The sequence below is a fragment of the Drosophila elegans genome, unplaced genomic scaffold (genome assembly GCF_018152505.1).
Source record: "Drosophila elegans isolate 14027-0461.03 unplaced genomic scaffold, ASM1815250v1 contig_149, whole genome shotgun sequence".
Taxonomy (NCBI): domain Eukaryota; kingdom Metazoa; phylum Arthropoda; class Insecta; order Diptera; family Drosophilidae; genus Drosophila; species Drosophila elegans.
Genome location: NW_024545513.1, coordinates 21836850 through 21855622, shown reverse-complemented (window position 1 = coordinate 21855622; position 18773 = coordinate 21836850). Strand labels below are relative to the sequence as shown.

The following is an 18773-nucleotide window of genomic DNA, read 5'->3' as shown; positions in this document are numbered from 1 at the left end:
TCGGTTCGATTCGATTCGATCCGATACAACACTCTATATAGCCTATATAGCCTATATAGCCTAGTCCGTACGACAATACGACTCGCGGTGTTTTTTTCGACTTTATTTTCGCGCTCTGCCAACGTTTCGCGTGTTTTATTACCGCCGCTGCCCTTTCTATCCCGGCTTTCAACTAAAATTTGTACGGTACACAACAAAAATAAACAAACAAAAAAATATATACGCAAAAATTGAAGGGGGAAACTTTTTAATATTTGCTGCAATAACTTAAATTGTTTGAAGCCGACTGTTTTTTTTTTTGGTTCCGAAATTGCCTTTTATTGACAGATTTTGCTAAGAGGTTACTTTGTTTCGACGAGGTGCCGTTGGTCAGTTCCCAAATGGGTGTAAACAAATATATATTGTTTCAGAACAAAACTAAATTAATTTTCAAATGTTTAAATTTTATATTTTAGAAGTTAAAGAAGAAGTTGTATTAAAGTATCTCAGATACATCATTCGAATTTCCAAGTATAAAAACTTGCATAGCCAAAACTATCAATAAATCTGAGTTAATTATCACATTTTTTGGAAACAATGTTTTGTTATAGTGACACCGATGATTTTTTTTCTTTTTTTATTATGTTTATGTTTTTCCATACAACAGTTTGTGTTTTGTGTTCCCCCAACACATCAGCTTACTTGAAACTAATGTCAACTGTATTTCTTTATATATTTTTTTGAAGTTCAAATCTCAACAACAAAGCACTCAAGCAACGGCAGCAAAAACAGCAAGCAAAATGGTAAGTGAAATATATTTACCATTTCGGGAAAAAGAGTGGGTAGTGGGAGGCAGGGTGCTCCATATTCAAATCACTTTCCAACTGGTCGCCCAGCTGGCTGTCTGAGACCCATACCCAAACCCAATCCCATGTCGACTCCGCATCCGAATCCGAATCCCAAATCTACGGCGTGGGCGTTTTTCAAACAGGTTGGAGATTGCTCATACGCCGCGTTGGCCACCCATTCACAGTGTCTGCTTGGCTTTTCCGCTTTCTGTTTTCGGCTTGTAAGTTTTCAGTTTTCAGTATTCAATTTTCAGTTTTTTGTTTTGTGCTTTCCATGTGCAAGATTCATGGCACAAGTGTGTGAGCGGAATTTTTAGAGTGTCAACTGCCAACGAAGTCAACTAAAGCCAACTGAAATTGTCATCCATCTGGCTTTTGGCTACCCGAAAAAAGAAAACAAAAAAAAAAAAAAACAAACAAAAATAAAATTCACGCACACTCGAATATGGTTTGCCTTGCCTTATTAGACTTTATGTTAATTACCATATTAAAAATAAAAAAAAAAATAGTTAGCCCGCGAAAAAACGATTTTCAAGAGTTACCAAGTGTTTGCCAAGTGGGCGTTTCAAGTCGTGTTTTGGAAAATATTTGAATTTCGAACAGTGTTTCTCAGTGGGCGAAAGCTAAAGTGCGGATTAAGGGCTTCGTTTTCCATAAACACTCGTAAATATTTTATATATATAAACCGACCTAAGGTTAAGCTAAGCCCAGAATATCTCTGTTCCGATGATATCATGCCTTGCTTTTTACACAAAAATATCATTAATTTACAAAGCGATTTATTCGTTGTCCGCTTAATAAAATGAGCCATATAAATCAGCCACTTTGGCGAGCCTGCTTAACCAGAAGGTTTTGAAGAGTCATCATCGCGATCATCATTATCGTCATTATCACTATAATAATCGTGATCGGGGAGAGAGTGATGGTCTGGTCAGAGTCTCGCCGACTGATAAATGGAATTGGTTTATTCACCCGACTAACAAGGCGGAAATAAATGCTAGTCTTGGGCTTGGCACCTTTTCTAAACCCACCAAGTTGTTAGACTTTTGCTTTGTGATCTTTAAGTAGTTTCTTTATTGCTTGAATGAAAAAGGTTTGCTCTCATGTTCTCAACAACTCGATTATCTAGCTCATGTTTTATAAGAGGTTTCTTATGAACTCCTTGGTTTTTATAATGTGCAACTTATTTTATTTTACCTTAGAATGTATGTTCTTCACTTAACAAACAATTGAATTTCTTCTAAAAATATTTAACTTCCTTGAATGTTGGACCATTGCAGTTAGCTTGGTCTTGTTACGAAATCGTTACTTAAATGGTTTTTAAAAAACATTTTCAAGAGTTTAAAATGAAACCCCCCTGCAATGTCTTTAAAAAATCTCTGATTTGCTTGTCCATTTCTCTTTCATAAATTGAACTTTCTATAAATTTTCCTAGTTCAAGTTATGCTTCTCTTTGTGCATACGTATTTTACGAGATCTTCAAATCAACCTTGGCTGAGTTTTTCGTTTTCCTAAATTTTAAATGTTTTGCCTAGCACAAAAATCTTCGCATAATCCCGTTCATCGATCTTCCGCAAAGTTTTCCTGCAGATTATCTTATTTATATACAATATGTGCCGTATATTACAAAGCCATTTCGGCATTTCACTCACAGTTTAAATGGTTTAATGGCAATTACGTATACGCACTGTGTGCCACACGATGTTTAGAGTGTGCGGGGGATCTTCTGCTCATTGGAGGCGTCTGCTACGAATTATCTGATCCAAGGCAACAGACCCATATATACACGTATACCCCGCGATATATTCCACTGCTTCTGGTGCTGCTGCTCCTCGCTGATTGACAACTCTGATTGATGGCCGCAGAGCAAACAATAACAACAATAGAGAGCACTTGACGCCACCCCCACACCCCCTTGAATGGCCACCCCTTTAAGCCCCTGTAAATTTTCTCTGCCTCCAATGATTCATGCATTCAATATTTTAATTATCGCCTATGAATAAACAAAATACAAAAAAACTGTAAAATTGTTTTCAACTTGTTGCGGTGGCCTCTGATGTATTGCTTTCATTTGTATTCCTTCTTCTTTTTTCTTACTGCAATTGTTAATTTTCTTTTTTTTTTTTTTTGCTTCATCTGCCTGCACTGTTCTTGGTGCTTTCAAGGGGAAAAAAAATTGAAATCGCTTGCAATATTGCGGCAATTAACTGATAAGAAATGCAAATCGTCAACAAAAACGTAATAAACGTGAAAATTGCAATTTGAGTTGAACTGAGTAAGCAAAAGATGGGAGACAGTGGGTTAAATGGCGGGTTAAGTGCGGATGGAATTTTTAGCTAAGTGGGTTAACAGGCAACTTCGATTTGTAATTAGTTCAATTTATAGATTCTGCTGGCGTTAAGCTCCAAGAAAAAGGTCATTGAACTTTGGTCACATATATAAATACGACGATGACTTAATGCCCTCTAAATGTGGAAATCACATTCTTTATACCCTTAATAAACAAAAAAAATAGTAAAAATCTGAATGCAACCCCATCTTTTTTAATTTAAACTCATCTAAGTTTTATATTGATTACAACACTTATATACTAAAACATAAGAATGCAATCACACTAAATCAAAGATTAAAATTTATTTTAATCAATATAAAACTTAGATGTGTTTAAATTAAAAAAGATGGAGATTGTATTTAGATTTGTACTAACATATTTTTTTTTTGAATTAATAAACAGGATATGAAGGATGGGATTTCCAGATTTAAAGGGCATTCAGTCAGCGTCTTATTTATTTAGTGCTTTATTTTCAAATTTTTTTGTTTTATTTTGTTTGTTTGTTTGCTGCCCATTAAGCGCTGAAAATTTTCGCTTAATTTTTGTTGCTTGGCTTTTTGTTTGTATTCTGGTTGTGTGTGGCCTTTTGTTATTATTTTCTTTATCCAAGCAAACTCATTTGAAGTGTGCGAGAGCTACTGCCCTTGGCCCCCTAAGAGTGCCCCCTCTCTTTCTTTCGGCTTCGACCCCTCTCTTTCTCGTGCGTGTTTGTTTAATTCGATTCTAACTCTAGCGATGATCTAAGTGAGACGTCGTCTATTGCAGAAAGAAATGCTTGTTGTTGCTACATCTGGCACAAAACTTTAAACATGAAAAAAAAATGGAAAACCGAAAACCGAAAACCGAAAAGAAAAGCAAACCGAAGGAAATGTGCGTTTAATTTGTGCAAATTAAATTTTTGAAAATTACCGCTCCACAGCCCGCACACCGAAATGTAAATAAAACCGCGAGAAAACATCGAAGAGCCCCCTCCTGCGATTTGCGGATATTTCACTTTATTTGCATTATTTATGGCCGCCTTTTGCTGCATTTTTATGGGCAATTGTTGCGGTTTAATAAGCCATCTAAGGCGGGTGGCAACTTGGCCAACACACCTGTTTTAACTGACTTCTTGGGTGGGTCCCCTTTTTCCCTTTTCTTCCCTTTGTCGAAGGTGCTGCCACCAGGTGATAATAGCCCAAACGTGCTGGGCTAGCTAATGTCATGGCTGGCCATAGTTAAGCATAATGTTGGCCATACTTAAGCTAATAGCTCAACATGACCAGCAAAAGGAAAGGTGTTAGCCCTAAAAAACACCATTGTCGGCAGTTTCAGCAGGTGTTTGTTGCCAAAAAGAAAAGCCATTAAAAACTGCATACTTTTTGGGTAAACTATCTTAGAAATACTTTGGGAAAAAACAAAAACAATAGCTGCACAGCAATTTATTTATTAATGTTATTTGGTTAGGGTAGTTAAAGTTTGCAACGGCCATTAAATGTTACTTAGCATTTTTAAACGAGAATTAATTTTGACAATAGAAAAAAGATATTTAATATATTATTTAAAGCTTAAGCCAAGTAATAAATTAATAATGATTTAACGACCTTAATTAAATATCAAGAACTTTTACCTTTCACAACTTTGGTAGCAGCCCACTTGGCTAACTCATTATTATATAATATGTTAATGTTATTATTGCTGCTGCTTTGTAAATGATTTTACGCTGATGCTCATCGTTTATTGTAGTATATTGCGGTATATATGTGAATCATATATACATATATTTTGATATTCATGTGCCGGGGGTTCTTTGTGCTGGGGCCTTTGGCATTTGGTATTGGGTTACGTAAATTCGCGCCAGCAGCTGTCTCTGCGGTTTTTGAACCCGCTAATGAGTTGGATCTCAGACGAATCTCATTTGCCCGCTCCCAGAAAAACTGTCCAGAATTATGGTGTATTATGAAATATTTGATGTACGTGTTTTCCATTTGAAATGTGCGAAATTAATGGCTTCTATCCCCCGTTTTATTTGCATTATTTTATTTCGCCAGTCGGAGCCGGCGTCCGTTTGTCACAAGTGCAATGAGGTCATCGAGCAGCGCATCATCACGGCGCTGGGAAAGACCTGGCATCCGGAGCACTTCGCCTGCAAGGACTGCCACCGGCCCATCTCGGAGGCCACCTTTAACATCCAGGCCGAGGAGCCAGTCTGCTCCGACTGCTTCGTGAAGAACTACTCGGGCACCTGCTTCGGCTGCAAGCAGCCCATCTTGGAGGTAAGTAATCCCCACACGGATAAATAAATGGAATACAAAAATAACCAGCAATTGAATTCAAAATTTCATATTAATTAATATTAATAATTTATGAAACCATATTTTTGGATTAATGTGAAGAATGTTGGGTAAATTGGATCCCATTTGTTTTAAGTTTAATGTTAATCAAACAACTAAATATATTTCAAAATTATTATAATCATAATATAAATTAAAATGTATTATTATTAAATCAAATTTTTTATCAATGTGGAAAATGTTGAACTTAAAATTGATTCTATTTGTTTTAATGCGGTTTTAATCAAACTAAATATAAAACAAAATGTAAGCTAACTAACATATATTTACAATGATTATTATATTAACAATATTCAAGTATAAGTTCTAATATACTTTATATAAAATTAATAAGAGTTCTTAGAATACCTTTTGATCTTCATTTAATTTATGCATTAAAAATTTAAACTGTATATGAAAATGTTATTTAAATATCTAGATTTATTTAAACAACTTTGAAAGGTTGTTGAAAGTATGCAATAGCATATTAAATGCCTTTTTATTAGTTAAGATTTTTATAGATAGTTTTTTTTTAATATAAATTGTACCTTTAAAGTTACTTGTGATAATAGTTAATTTATTATTAATGTAAATATTTTGAGAAGAAACTGTTGTACTGTTTCTGTGTGTCTTTTGAAGAATATATTATAATTACTTTCGCTTTGAGTTAAATATTTTTATGTTTGCTCCCGGAAATTCATGGTCAACGTGATTAGAAACAGAATCATATTTCTGTGTGTACAGATATCTTTTTTACTCGGTAATTCGCATCGTCTGTTTGCCATAAACTCTGGCGCTTTACGAGCATCGGTGTAATGATACTGTCAACATTTACCTAGATACGCTGCGCCATAAAACCGCTTAGATATCTGTCGTATTTGTTAAGTGACGATGTAATTAAGGAAGCGGTTGCGATTCGTATTTTTAGACGCTTTCCAAATAAAACATGCAAGAAAGTATCCGTATTATTCTATTTATATTTATACTTCGGGCAGCACAAAACGTTTTCGAAGGCATTCAAATTTGCACCTAAGCCATTAAAGCCAAACTGCATTGAAGCACTTTGAAAACCAATTAAAATACAAAATTCACCATTATAATTCTAAAATACTTTTTAATAGCTTCGGGGAATTTCATGCCAATACTGTTGGCGATGCTTAAACCTTTTCATATACCATAACAAACCAGTATTTTCCAGCATATTAAATGAAATGGGTATGAGTAATGATGATGAATAATCGCACAATTTTTCCGAACTTGTTCTAAAATATTTTAAGAAAACCATAAGATTGTCAATTAAAAACAACTCAAATATAATTTTAATGAGCATTTCCTAAAATATATATCGTTAAATAAAACATAAATATTATTTAATTATCATGTGAATCACTTTTTCCATAATTCTATTGCAATTCATTTGGAGAGCATTTATTATTCCACTTTCGATGCTCAAATTTGAAGCAAGGTCGCTCTGAACTAATCGTGGGTGTGTGCGCGATTGATTGGCTTTGATTAAGATTATACATATTTCTATATATGCACATTGTGTGCACTATTGGTTATTGGTTATTGGCTGTAGCTTGGCCTTTGGCTCGGTTTATTCTAAAGCGCAAAAGTATGCAAATGATTAATTTATCTTTAAGTTTTTACAAGTATCATATTTTGAAGGTTTTTTTTATAACAAAATCTGTACACCTATCGATTTATATAAAGAAATCACACAATTGCAATAGTTTTTATAAAGAGATTATATGTTTGGATGCAGAATTTATAAAAATATATTTATAAATAGAGCATTATTGAATTTAAAATTTAAAAGGATAGACTTTAATAGTTTATATGTAATAATTCAGTTTTTCTTTATGATTATTTTCTAATTTGGCAAAATGTAAGATAATAAATAAACGATTTAAATAAAATCTCAACTATTTAAATAGCGCACCATCAAGGCCATGGAGCAGTCGTGGCACGAGGAGTGCTTCGTGTGCAACGGTCCCTGCAAGAAGCCGCTGGTGGGCACCTCCTTCTACGAGCGGGACGGACATCCCTACTGCCGGGTGGACTTCGAGCAGCTCTTCGCCGCCCGCTGCGCCGGATGTGGTCAGCCAATCACGGAGAACGCGATCGTGGCCCTCAACGCCAAGTGGCATCGCGACTGCTTCAAGTGCAAGGTGAGTAGAGTGCTTATCCCCATCAATGACACTGTGCAACATTTTTTTGGGTTTTGGAGTGTATCCGCATTTTGAACTTTTCTAAGTTCTCATCGAAACTTGTTAAAACCTATTTAGGTTTTTCTAAATAATCTCATGATTAAAGCTAAATCTAAAGTTTTATGTTCATTAGCATTATTGTCGGTTAAAGGACATAAATGTGAATTCAACACTTTAAAAAAGAACACCCATTGTAAAATAGGTTCAAAAATGTCGAAAAAATATCAAATGGTATGTAAATACCAAATGATTTTTTTTTTTAATTTTATAATCTAGATTTTTTACTGATTTAATCATTAAATTTGAATCGGCTAAAGATATATATTTTAGATTCGGTTTTACTCCAAATCTTTATGTGAGCCAGTGGTCTTGGGTGTGCACTTTCAGAATCTGTAATCAAAATAATATTTGGCCAAATCTTAAACTGTTTGTTACTTGCAGAAATGCGGCTCTCCCATCACGGCCAGTACCTTCGCTGTGGAGGACAACAAGCCATTGTGCACGGCCTGCTCCGGCTAGAAATCCGGATTTGGACCCGTACCCGTACCATTCACTTCGATATCTATGTATATTATCTATTATTATGGTATTTGTAGTAATCCAAATTGTTGAACCCATCCCCGAGAACACAAGAACAGAGCCGAACGAAAGGAAGCAAGGTCGTGATAATGTGCAAATGGAAATTCCAATCCACTGGAGGAGGGAAAAAGAAATCGTAATATTTGATGGACATGAACACGAAAAGTGCATTCGATGATGGTGGGTGGTGCTGGGTTGATATGCGGGGCAGGGGGGTGTTAATGCTTAAAATAATTATAATTCTCCTTAGTTTATATATATGCCGTCTATCCCTCTCTCACTTTCTCTCTCTCTGACTCACACCCTCACCCCCTGCCCCCCAAAAAGAAAGCCAACCCAACACACCCACAACGATCCTCTCTTGATATTCTCTTGATCGTTTTCGTACTGCACAAACTATCTGATAAATGGTATATAAACAAAAAAATAATCTTGAATCATTGTTGATATCTCTTACAAATAAACAAAATACAATCAAACGATGATCTAATTTTTCTGGGAATTGTTAGTGGTAGTTACTGGGAAGTTAGGCATACGCACATTTTGAAGAATTAAATGTCAAAATACTTACGCAGCAGGGACATGACAACTTTTCAAACAAGAATGAACTAAATATTTGAGTGCAACGACTGTCAAATACCCATTAATTTGTTAATCATTGAAATTTTTCCCCCAATAGATGGCGCCATTTGCAATTCTATTGCTGCGCCATCTGCTGGTATGTTATATTTATTTTTTTTAGCTTTGACGTTAAACTTCATTTCTTTATAAATTCTGAAATACTTATTAGATTCAGAAATGTTTCATTATTGATAGATATTGAATAAATACTTACCGCCTAAATTTATTAATATAAATTAATTATAGACTATTGCAAAGGTGTCATTTGGGAGAATAATTTGAACATTCTATTTTTCGTAGCAAGTCAAAGTCTGTCCAAACAGACTATAATGATCCTGAACATGAATATCGGCCAATCTCTCTTTTTAATTTTTATCTTATTTGTACAGAATTGGTGTAAGTAAAAAAAAGTAAATTAAAAAAAAAAATCCTCCAATTTGACTCATTATAAATTAGCATTTTATTTGCACTAAGAAATACTTAACAATTTAGTTTCTATGGCTTCACACTTTCAGCAATGAGAAGTGGAGCTGGCAATGATCGAGGTAAATACTGATTAAGCAATTTGGGAAATCTATAAAGTGGACAATGTCCCGATCACTGGCGGGATGGGAGCTCACTGCTTATGACTCTGATGGAGCTTCTCGTCCAGGATGCCGCGCAGCGATCGCATCAGTGGATCGAGCACCTGTTGCACCTGGGAACGGGACACCAGGTGCAGGGCATCCAGTAAAGTCCGATGCAGCTGCTCCTCCTTCGACCACTGACCCATTGGACCCAATGTGGGCAGCGTGCTCAGCGAACTGGTGGTGCCACCATCGACGACCTTTTGCATCTGGGTCTGCACCTCGCCTTGTGTTTCTGGATCGAAAGGCAGCTCCCCCAGTGGGCCAGTTGGACCGGAAGCCACAGCTGGAGTGGCGGTCACATTTGGATGGGTATTGGTATTGGTATTGGTATGGGAATTGGTGTTGATTCTGGGACGACGCATCCTTTGGGGGCGTTTCTCCGCCTGCTGACGTTCCTTGGGCACCAGCCGCGGTTCATAGAGCTTGAGATCGTTGAGGCACATCTTGAGATCGTAGCGCTCGTGGGAGCGCAGCTTCTCCTGTCTGGGCTGGGTGGGTATCCTCGGGGGCACGGACTTCAGGGACTTCTTCTTGCGATGATACGAGTGGACACCGGTGTCGTGCTGAATCTGACTCTGACCCTGACCCTGAACCTGACTTTGATGACCCTGCTGCTTGTGCAATCGCCTCAATGTCTCCCTGGCCAGCTTGAGGCGCTCCTCCTGCATGTCCTCGATGAAGCTGAGGAACCGGGTGCATCGCTCCTGCAGACACTCCACCACCGGATCCTGACGATCCAGCACGCCCTTGTCCAGGCAGCAGTTGGTCATCGTGTAGATCATCTCGATGAGGGCGCTCAGTTTTTGGGGCACCTTCTCGAGCAGAAAGTAGCGCAGTTGGCGCTGATACGTGTGCAGCGACTGCTGCATCAGTCCGTAGACGCAGACCACCCGCTGGCAGGCCTCGTTGGAGGTGGCGCTACTGAAGCTGGCCACCGCGGTGAGGCGCACATCGTCGATCATGCCCTTCAGCGGATACAGGAAGTTCCGCGAGAAGCGCACGCAGAACTCGAAGGCATTGCGCTGCCGCTTCTGGCGCTCCTGGGCACTGCAATGGGGCACCTGGAGCTGCAGCAGACTGGCCTGCAGCTTGTCCAACGCATTGATGATCCGCTCCTGTGTCAGGCTAATCCTGTTGTAGATGCCCAGCTTCTCGAACTTCAGATCCTCCAGGGACTTGCTGTACACCACCAGGGGTTTGGTCCTGCGCCGTTTGTTTTGCCTTTCGTTTGGGCACTTTGTTGCATTGTTACCTGTGGAGGGCACAAAAGTGGTTGGCTGTAGTGCCACAGCCTCATCTCCACCACCTGTCCTGCCAGTCGGACGCAGTGTTCTTGGAGGGCTTGCGGCGCCTGGGGGGCTTGGGTGGCTCCTTTGACCTGGTCCCTTGGTCCTGCGTGACTGAACACCCACTGGCCTTTGGCCTTTGACCATCCTGGAAGTCGGGGCGTGGCGCAGCTCCGGCGGCGGCACCTCGATGTTGTCCTGATCTTGCGATCTCTGCGAGGTGTACCGCATGGGCGAGAGGCTCCTGAGCAGACTGACCCGGTGCGGTCGCTTCTCCAGCTCCACGAAGCGGGGTTGACTTGGGACTGGATTCGCCGGGACTCTCTCATCCTGATTCTGATCCTGATCCGCAACCGGATCCCAATCACTGGAGCTGTGTTCGGGTCGGGCCTCCACATAACGCATGTAGCCCTGGCGATCCGCATACTCGTGCTCCAGATCGCTGTCCTCCAGAAAGAAAGGTGTCAGCGGTTCGGGCGCCATGCTGCCATGCTGCTCCATGAACTGGTAGGCGGACAGGGGCGTGGCATGCTGGGCCTGGCACACATCAACATTCATGGCCTGCGACATCATGGCCGATGGCACAAGGTCCACCCACTTGGCCTGCGGCGTATGGTATTGCTCGACGGACACTTGACCAGCATCGGCATCGGCATCGACATCGGCATCGGCATCTTGGTGGTGCTTCCGGGAGTCCTGAATCTCCTGGGGTTTCTTCTGCTCCTCCTGCCTCTGCCAACTCCATCGCTGTTTCGTCAGATTTTTAAACCCAAATGGTCGCGGCGTGACCTTGGCACTTGGTTGTGCTGACTCACCAATGCTCTCCAGTTCTGCGCACACTTCCCGATGCAGTTCCTCCAATCTCTCCAAGGTAAGGCCATTCCGTACGTCATCCCCATAGCGACCTATTCCCACCAGTGTGTGCGTCTTTTTCCTGCCCCTGGATTTGCTCTTCACTCTTTTCGATGATTCGGCGCCACCAGCAAGCCGCTTTGCCGGCGATGGGGAATGGAAATTGTCCTGCTCCTCAGCGTACTCCTCATCATCGTTGTCCCCATTGCTGATGGGCTCCGCATCGAGGGACAGCTGGGTGACCACGTCCAGGTCGCGGGAGGTAACCATGCTGGTCACATCCTGGCCGGGACGACGAACCTTACAGAAGCGCGGCATGCTGGGCACCTGGTTTCGGCCCACGTCCCGTTGACGCTTCAGTTGGGCCAGTTCGGCTCCACGCAGTTCATTGTACCGCCTCACCGCATTTGGAATGGACTCCGGGCCAGAAAACTAAGTAACCAGGAGTTAATAATTATACTTCATATAGTTATTAAGGGGCTGTATACAGTTTTAACTTAAAAGAAATCGACTTTGTTTCTATTTTATTTCATTTATTTCTTTATTTAAGAATACACACAGAAAATGTTATATATTTTTTGAGCGGAACTCCCGGAGATCAGATCCTTTGCAAATAAATATTTTTACTAATACTAAGTCTTCAAATACAGTTAAAAGATACCATAATATGTGACAAATTTTATTTCAGAAAAAATCTTGGAAAATTCACATTCTTTCGGCCTTCTAACTGTATATTAATTCTTAAACAAAATTGAAAAGTTGTAAGATTATCTTATATGTTGCAGAAATGGGACTTGCAACTAATCTAAGCTTTTACGGCCTTCAACTAATCTACAAACTTTTATACAAATTATAAAATTGTTTGTCTTGTAGATTTATAGATTTGCTGTGTCTGTAGATTTAATACATATTCGTTTTCAAACAACATTTTAATTTAAACCGTGCTTACACTTCAGAACATTGTGTTATAACAATGTATTTGAGCATTTAAAATTATTACAAAAAAAAATAATAAAACTACTATAAAGCGACTATATATCCTTTTTTACGCGTCTTAAACAATGAATCTTTGACGATTTTACGCTGAAATATGATATCGTTGTCCAATTTTAACCAAATTATAACCGGAATTTAATAATAGTAAGCCATTACTTTAACTCGAGGTATTTATTTGAATAAATTGAAAAAAGCTATGATTTGTTTTTATTTATTTTACACTACCTTGAAAGAGAAAAAAGACTTTTGGAAATGTTACATATATCCAGCGGACAGAGGGACATGGCTAGAACAAACTCTTCTAGGGTTGCTGATCAAGAATATGTGGTACTTTATGGGGTCGGATTAGTCTTTTTCCCTGATACTTTTGACTTTTGACTGAAACTATAATAACCTCTGCTAGGGTATTTTCACGCGGGGAATCCCCGTTCTCCATACTCACCCGAAACTCAAAGTTCTTTCCTCTTCCGAGAGTCTCCGCTTCAAAAGCGCAGCCCAACATATTTTACTTTCCTTTCTTTCGAAATGGATTTAATCCTTATGTTGAGTTTATTGCTACTATTTGTTAGTGGTTTTTGTTTTAAGATAAAGGTAGCACCGGATTAAATTTAGTACTGGGCGTTCTTCCAAAAAAAAGAAAAAAGAAAAACTCTGTGAGTCGATTTCTGTTGATAGCTTTTGCATGAATGTTTCGATCGAATTTTTTCAAAGTGGAAATGAAAATTTACCTAAATATGACGACGTTTTCCGCCCTGCCCACCCGAAGATATTCTCTTAAAAAAATAGGTTTAAATAAGTTTTGTTCATAACAGTTCTTCAACCATTTCACATATATAACTTCTTAAGTTGTTTTGAAACTGTCAATTCACTTCAGAAATACTGTAAAGACTGCTCAAGAAATGCATTTCCATTTTGAAATAAATAAATTTTGAACTGCTTTATGAAAAATATAAAATTAAAAACGCAGGAATTTTTTGATATATTACTATTTATTTATGAATTGTTATTTTAATCTGTTCAAAAGGTTGTAAAGAAAGGTCAAGAAAATAAGAAGGCTTAATAACATGGCTTACAAATTTAAATCGACAAAATCCTCCAGAGATCAAACCGTGTTTTTCTGGTAAAGTTGGACTACCTGATTCAGAAAATGACACAATTTTTTGAGTGGTACCATTATTTTTAAAAATGTGTGATAACATTGTTATCGATTTCATCGATAGTTTAATGTACTACAAATGGAACATTCTCTAACATAATAAATATCGCTTTGACTTGAAGGGTCAACATTAGCGAAGTCAAAAAGCTATTAATGTCAAAAATCCGAAGTAAATCGATTTTATGCAGATTTTTTTTGTCCAAGAAAAAAATTGTTTTTCCGATTGTTAGATCACAGTGTAAGCCAGTGTAAAGGACAGTTTTCTGACCACAATAAACCAATAAAGAAAGTTATAGTCAAGACCCCCCGCTTTAAATAATGTAAGACCGAAATTTGATTTAGAAAGATTTTTGGAAAATTAAACCACAAGCCTGTAAAAGTCTGCATTTTCAAAATCGGCTATCTGTGAGAAAAGTAAACTAAAGTTAGTAAAGTTATGGACTTTATGTAATTTCTCTACGGACTTTGTTTTGGAAAAATGATAAATTTTAAAGAAAATTACCTAAAGTGACAAGCCAACGCAGAGTTATGCCTTTTAAAAATTGAGTATAAAGTTATGGCCTTGGGTGCGCTGGTTTTGGGTTTTGGTTTCTGCAAAGCCATATTTTAAAAGCTTAAACTTCATTAAATTAGCCAGAAAATCTACGGATAAATTATAGGACCAACAAATATAAACGCAAATTCTTAAAATGTTAAGTCAGAAATATGTAGAAGTATGCATTTTCATAATGGGATTTCTGCGAGAAAAGTTTTTGAATCAGAAGTGGAAATTTTAAGTAAATCGAGAAAGAAACACTATACACTATATATTTTATTAAACTTACCCAGCCAAAAGTTAAGATGGCAAAAATGAACCCAGTCCAATAGAACAGACAACAAAAAGACACCAATATCTTATAGAATAGATTGCACTGTTTGAACGCTTTATTCGGGGCTTTCCCTTCTATCCTTGCTCACAATAAATAGTACGACAAAAGTTGTTAACTCTAATCCTAGGCATGCTTAAAAGTAAACAAAAAATCCTTAAGTACGATCCGCAGAATCAGCGCCTCAACCGAAGATATTTGAGTAGAGGCTGTTTAGCCCGTTGCTGATCGTCGAGAATATGCCGCTGTCGCTGGAGGCGGCGCCCGCGTAGGGCGGTACAGGTGGGCGGTAGTGCTGGGGCGCCGGAATCGGGCGGTACAGTCCCCCGGGACCCATCACGCCCCCTCCTCCGATTGGCACTCCGGCGGCGCCCATGGCCCCGATGCCCTCAATGCGCTGCGAAGTCAATTAACAAGATGCTTTAGTTGAGTGATCACTATTTCTTCGATTAGGATTTGGCATTTTTTCTTTGATTTTGCTCTTTACAATATCATTATCAAGAAACACTTAAATTAAAAATTAATCTTTGCACCAGAAAGGTCTTAAAATCTAGTGTTTTTTTAACTCCTGTCTAGGGAACTTTTAAAACTTTAATTTAAATTATTTTGATCTGAAGTTAAGTTAGAAACTGGTTTTAAATAACTTAAGCAAATTTCGGTAAGATATCCTTGCATCTATAACGTAAACTAAATGACCTTTAAATATTTTAGTTTGCTTATTCTTTTTTTGTCTACATACAAATAAAAGCACAGAACAAAAAATTTAAACTCTTTGGTTTTATAACTAAACTACAAAATATGGGTTTTATAATATTTAGTTTTAAATCGTTATCTTTATACCGCCAGCAGTTTAATTTTTTCCATGGGTGAAATATGACAAAGCTTACAAGGACTTTCTGAAATAATATATGTACATCAAATGCTAAGCTAAACTATTGTTAAAAAAGATCTGGGCTCATCTAAAATAAATATAAAAAAAAACTAAGATGCCATCTGCAAGGGTATAAGAAAAAACAAGGACCAAATAAGGGTGCAGGAGTTCAGAGTGAGGTGTTCACAGGTGTTTTAGTGGGTTAGTTGCGTGGCACTTCCTGGTCCTCAACCACTTCAGCTATTATTTACACGCCAGCCAATCGCTTCCAGAAATCGAAGGATCCCATTTATTCGGTGGACAGTTGCAGCTTCCCATTGACGCGATGCTTAGCAGTTGAGGTTTTAATAGTGGTGGATGAGCCCGGAGCTGCCACCATGTACTACTCGGTAATCGGTTATCGGTCATTGGTTATCGTTTATTGGTTATCGGGGATCAGAGAAGGATTAAAGAGATTAGAAACTCAATGGGTTAGCCAGCACCAGAGGTTGCTTAAAGTAAGGAGTTGTGTGGTGACCCCAATCCACCAAGGGATGAAGACCTACCTTCGAGGGCTGCAGCGTCACATTCAGCAGCGTGGGATGCTGCTCCACAATCACGAACTCCACCTCGCGAGGAGCAAAACCCTCGGCAAAGACCTTGAATGGATTTGACATTTTTACTTATCCATATATATGTAATTCATATCCAACCAAGTTTCCCTTGTTCCATACTAACCTCCACTTTGTAGTATCCCGGCAAAAGAATGCGCCAGAACTCACCGTACTTGGTGGTTTGGAAACCCACATCACGTCCCTTGATTTTTATGGAGGCCCGCTCAATGGGCATGCCCGCCGGATCGAACACGAATCCCTGGACCCCTCGATGCGCCTCGGCCAGGAATTTGATCAGGGACTAAATGAAGGTAAGGGAGAGAACATGAGGTAAGTTAACTCAAAAGGGAACAAATGTTTTACACTTAAATTTAACTTTAAAGGAAGTATACCAGATTTAAAACGTGATAACCAAAGTGTTCCATCACGTACGCAGCCCCCAATGTACCCTTTTTGTTGGTAAAATTATTATTATTTCTTAACATTAATAATAGACAAATAGATTCTTGTTTTTCAAATTTGTTCAATTGATTCAAACAATACATTTCGTTAGGCAACGTTTGTATGAAGACTAAGTGAGTCCCATTTTCTGCTAATAACGCTTCTAAAACAAAGAATTATTTAAAAAACAAATAATTGTTCTTAAAGACTTTCGAAAGCAAAAATCTGTTCGGCTGTTATTAAGGTTCATAAATAAACAAGTTGACAGAGAACTCTTCGTGACGAGATTTGAAATATGTACACCGAAAGCTATTAAAAAATTGAACTTTCATTATTGTAAAAAATAAAGTTAAAATTGTATTACACTGAGTGTATATAATTATAACATTGGCTTAAAAGAGTGTTAAATCCCGATTTTTCGTGCTTGTTATATGCCAATAATTCAACTTTAACAAAAGTGTATGGAACTGCCGTTTAAAATATACTATTAGCTTATCATGTAGATGAGAAAACGGTTATTAGTCTTAGTGTACATAAATTATTTAAAAAGGGGTTACACAGAAATATAAACGAGTGTTTGAAAGATTTAATTATACATTTGATAAAGTTTTGGTTTATGGGAGACAGCTTTGCTGACATTTTATATTCTAAACTAACTTGTGAAGATTTGAAATGAAAAATAAAATTCTATAACCATATAATCCATACACACAAAAACAAATTGTCATATAAACTAAACTATTGTTACATGAATTTATATAACCCAATAGTTTTGGGTTTGTAAATGTCTTAATAAGATGTTTATTAAATTTATAGCACGAAAGTATCAAAACAAATCATATGTGGTTTAAAAATAAATCTTCAGACTGCAGTTTTAGACTCTTTTGGTATACAAATGAAACAAAAAAAAATAGGGGTTATATTATTTACACTCTATTTATAAGACACAATATAAAAACTAATTTTTTTTTGTTCCCATTTGATTTAACAGAAACTATAATTTGAAGTGTAGATTTTGCACTCACCAGCTGATTGTCCTCCCAGTACTTCTTGAGCTCGTAGGCCGGCGGAAACTTGCAGCAGGATATCTCGAGCGTGATCTCCATGCAGCCGTACCACACGTAGTTGTAGTCCTGCATTCCGCCGGTCAGCGGATACCAGGCGGCCCCGTTCGTGATCCCGTTCTCGAAGGCCGGCGTGGCCGATTTGCAGGCCACGCCCCTGGACATCTTGGCGTGGTTGCGGGCGTAAACGAGGGACAAGTGCTTGAACACGTCGTCGTCGGGCGTCAGCGATGGCGCCGCCGAGTAGGTCTGGAACACTGCGCCCAAGGGACATGTTTGGCGCAACGGAACAGAGCAGAACGGAACGGAACGGAAAGAGAAGCAAACTCGATTAGATGGGTCGTTCGGGATCGGATCTCGGGGACTCACTCGCGCACAGGGCGGACGAACGGCAGATCCCTTTGAGCAGCCATATTGGTGGGAGAGTACAGAATGAGCTTTATCAATCGGATCTCGACCGGCAGCCGTAGACCGAAGGCTTAAGGCTTTAAGTTTCGCAGGACGAAGCTCTAAATGTTCTTGCAAACTGTCTGGCATTAGCCCCACACACATTGAACAAAATTGCTTAATTTCAAGAACAATAACCTACTCTGATAAATAAAATGGTAAAATGGAATATTCAATCATAATATTGAAGACTACGCATATGAAAATATTGTAATTAAAGTGCAAAAAATATTATTTTATTACCTAACATAGGTTTTTTTTTATTTAAATGCATTTTATTTAAGTTGCATGTGGTTAAAATTAAAACTAATTTTAGATATTCAAATCAATTTCGAAAATAGCCGAATAAAAAAATGTTTAACATATAAATTTTAAATAACAAAAATTTGCAATGGAAGAAAATTAAAGCGAAAATAATTAAAACCTATTTATATACTAAGATTTTTTACCAGGCAAAACAGGGAAAACAGCTGAGGTAGTTGATGTTTTCCCTGTTTATTATAATTATAAATATATGGAAGGCTCATTTTTAAAGCAATGTCAATGTTTTCATTGTTCCTAAAGTTAAGGAATTTTTGACCTAATCTAAACGAAACTATCAGTCTATATCTTTGAAGTGCTTTTATTTATACATTAAGAACGCCAGTTATTCGAATCGTTCCTTTACTGCACTAAAAAAACCTCAAAGAAT

The 18773-nt window shown here is 38.1% G+C and overlaps 3 protein-coding genes across 11 annotated transcripts in view; 1 reads left to right on the top strand and 2 right to left on the bottom strand.

Annotated features, from left to right (window-relative positions):
* Positions 1–73: 73 nt before the first annotated feature.
* LOC108147719 (transforming growth factor beta-1-induced transcript 1 protein) lies at positions 74–8392 on the top strand. 3 transcript variants are annotated; one of them, XM_017274447.2, is made up of 6 exons: positions 74–181; positions 726–782; positions 5190–5414; positions 7409–7642; positions 8123–8224; positions 8278–8392. In XM_017274447.2, the coding sequence occupies exons 2-5, from the start codon at positions 780–782 to the stop codon at positions 8198–8200; spliced, it is 540 nt and encodes a 179-aa protein (XP_017129936.1). In that variant the 5' UTR covers positions 74–181; positions 726–779; the 3' UTR covers positions 8201–8224; positions 8278–8392. The 3 variants fall into 3 exon arrangements, with proteins under 3 accessions (XP_017129936.1, XP_017129934.1, XP_017129935.1); XM_017274445.2 differs by having other exon boundaries at positions 8123–8294; XM_017274446.2 differs by having other exon boundaries at positions 92–186; positions 8123–8294.
* Positions 8393–9317: 925 nt separating this feature from the next.
* LOC108147753 lies at positions 9318–13344 on the bottom strand. Of its 2 annotated transcripts, none has more exons than XM_017274483.2 (2): positions 13087–13344; positions 9318–12080 (listed from the first exon to the last, which is right to left on the bottom strand). In XM_017274483.2, exons 1-2 carry the CDS (start codon positions 13144–13146, stop codon positions 9498–9500), a joined length of 2643 nt encoding a protein of 880 aa, XP_017129972.1. In that variant the 5' UTR covers positions 13147–13344; the 3' UTR covers positions 9318–9497. The 2 variants fall into 2 exon arrangements, with proteins under 2 accessions (XP_017129972.1, XP_017129974.1); XM_017274485.2 differs by lacking the exon at positions 13087–13344 and having other exon boundaries at positions 9318–11543; positions 11612–11820.
* Positions 13345–14694: 1350 nt separating this feature from the next.
* The window catches only part of LOC108147656 (carboxypeptidase D), a 29439-nt gene continuing 25360 nt past the window's right edge, over positions 14695–18773 (bottom strand). The window contains exons 6-10 of one of the 6 annotated variants that reach the window (XM_041707174.1): positions 18005–18046; positions 17597–17892; positions 16255–16431; positions 16083–16175; positions 14695–15063 (exon numbers count right to left, since the gene is read on the bottom strand). In XM_041707174.1, the coding sequence (XP_041563108.1) occupies positions 14851–15063; positions 16083–16175; positions 16255–16431; positions 17597–17892; positions 18005–18046 (821 nt within the window). In that variant the 3' untranslated portion in view covers positions 14695–14850. Of the gene's footprint in view, positions 15920–16082; positions 16176–16254; positions 16432–17596; positions 17908–18004; positions 18047–18773 lie in introns of all 6 variants that reach the window. The other 5 variants (XM_017274336.2, XM_041707176.1, XM_041707175.1 and 2 more) reach the window with 5 other exon arrangements.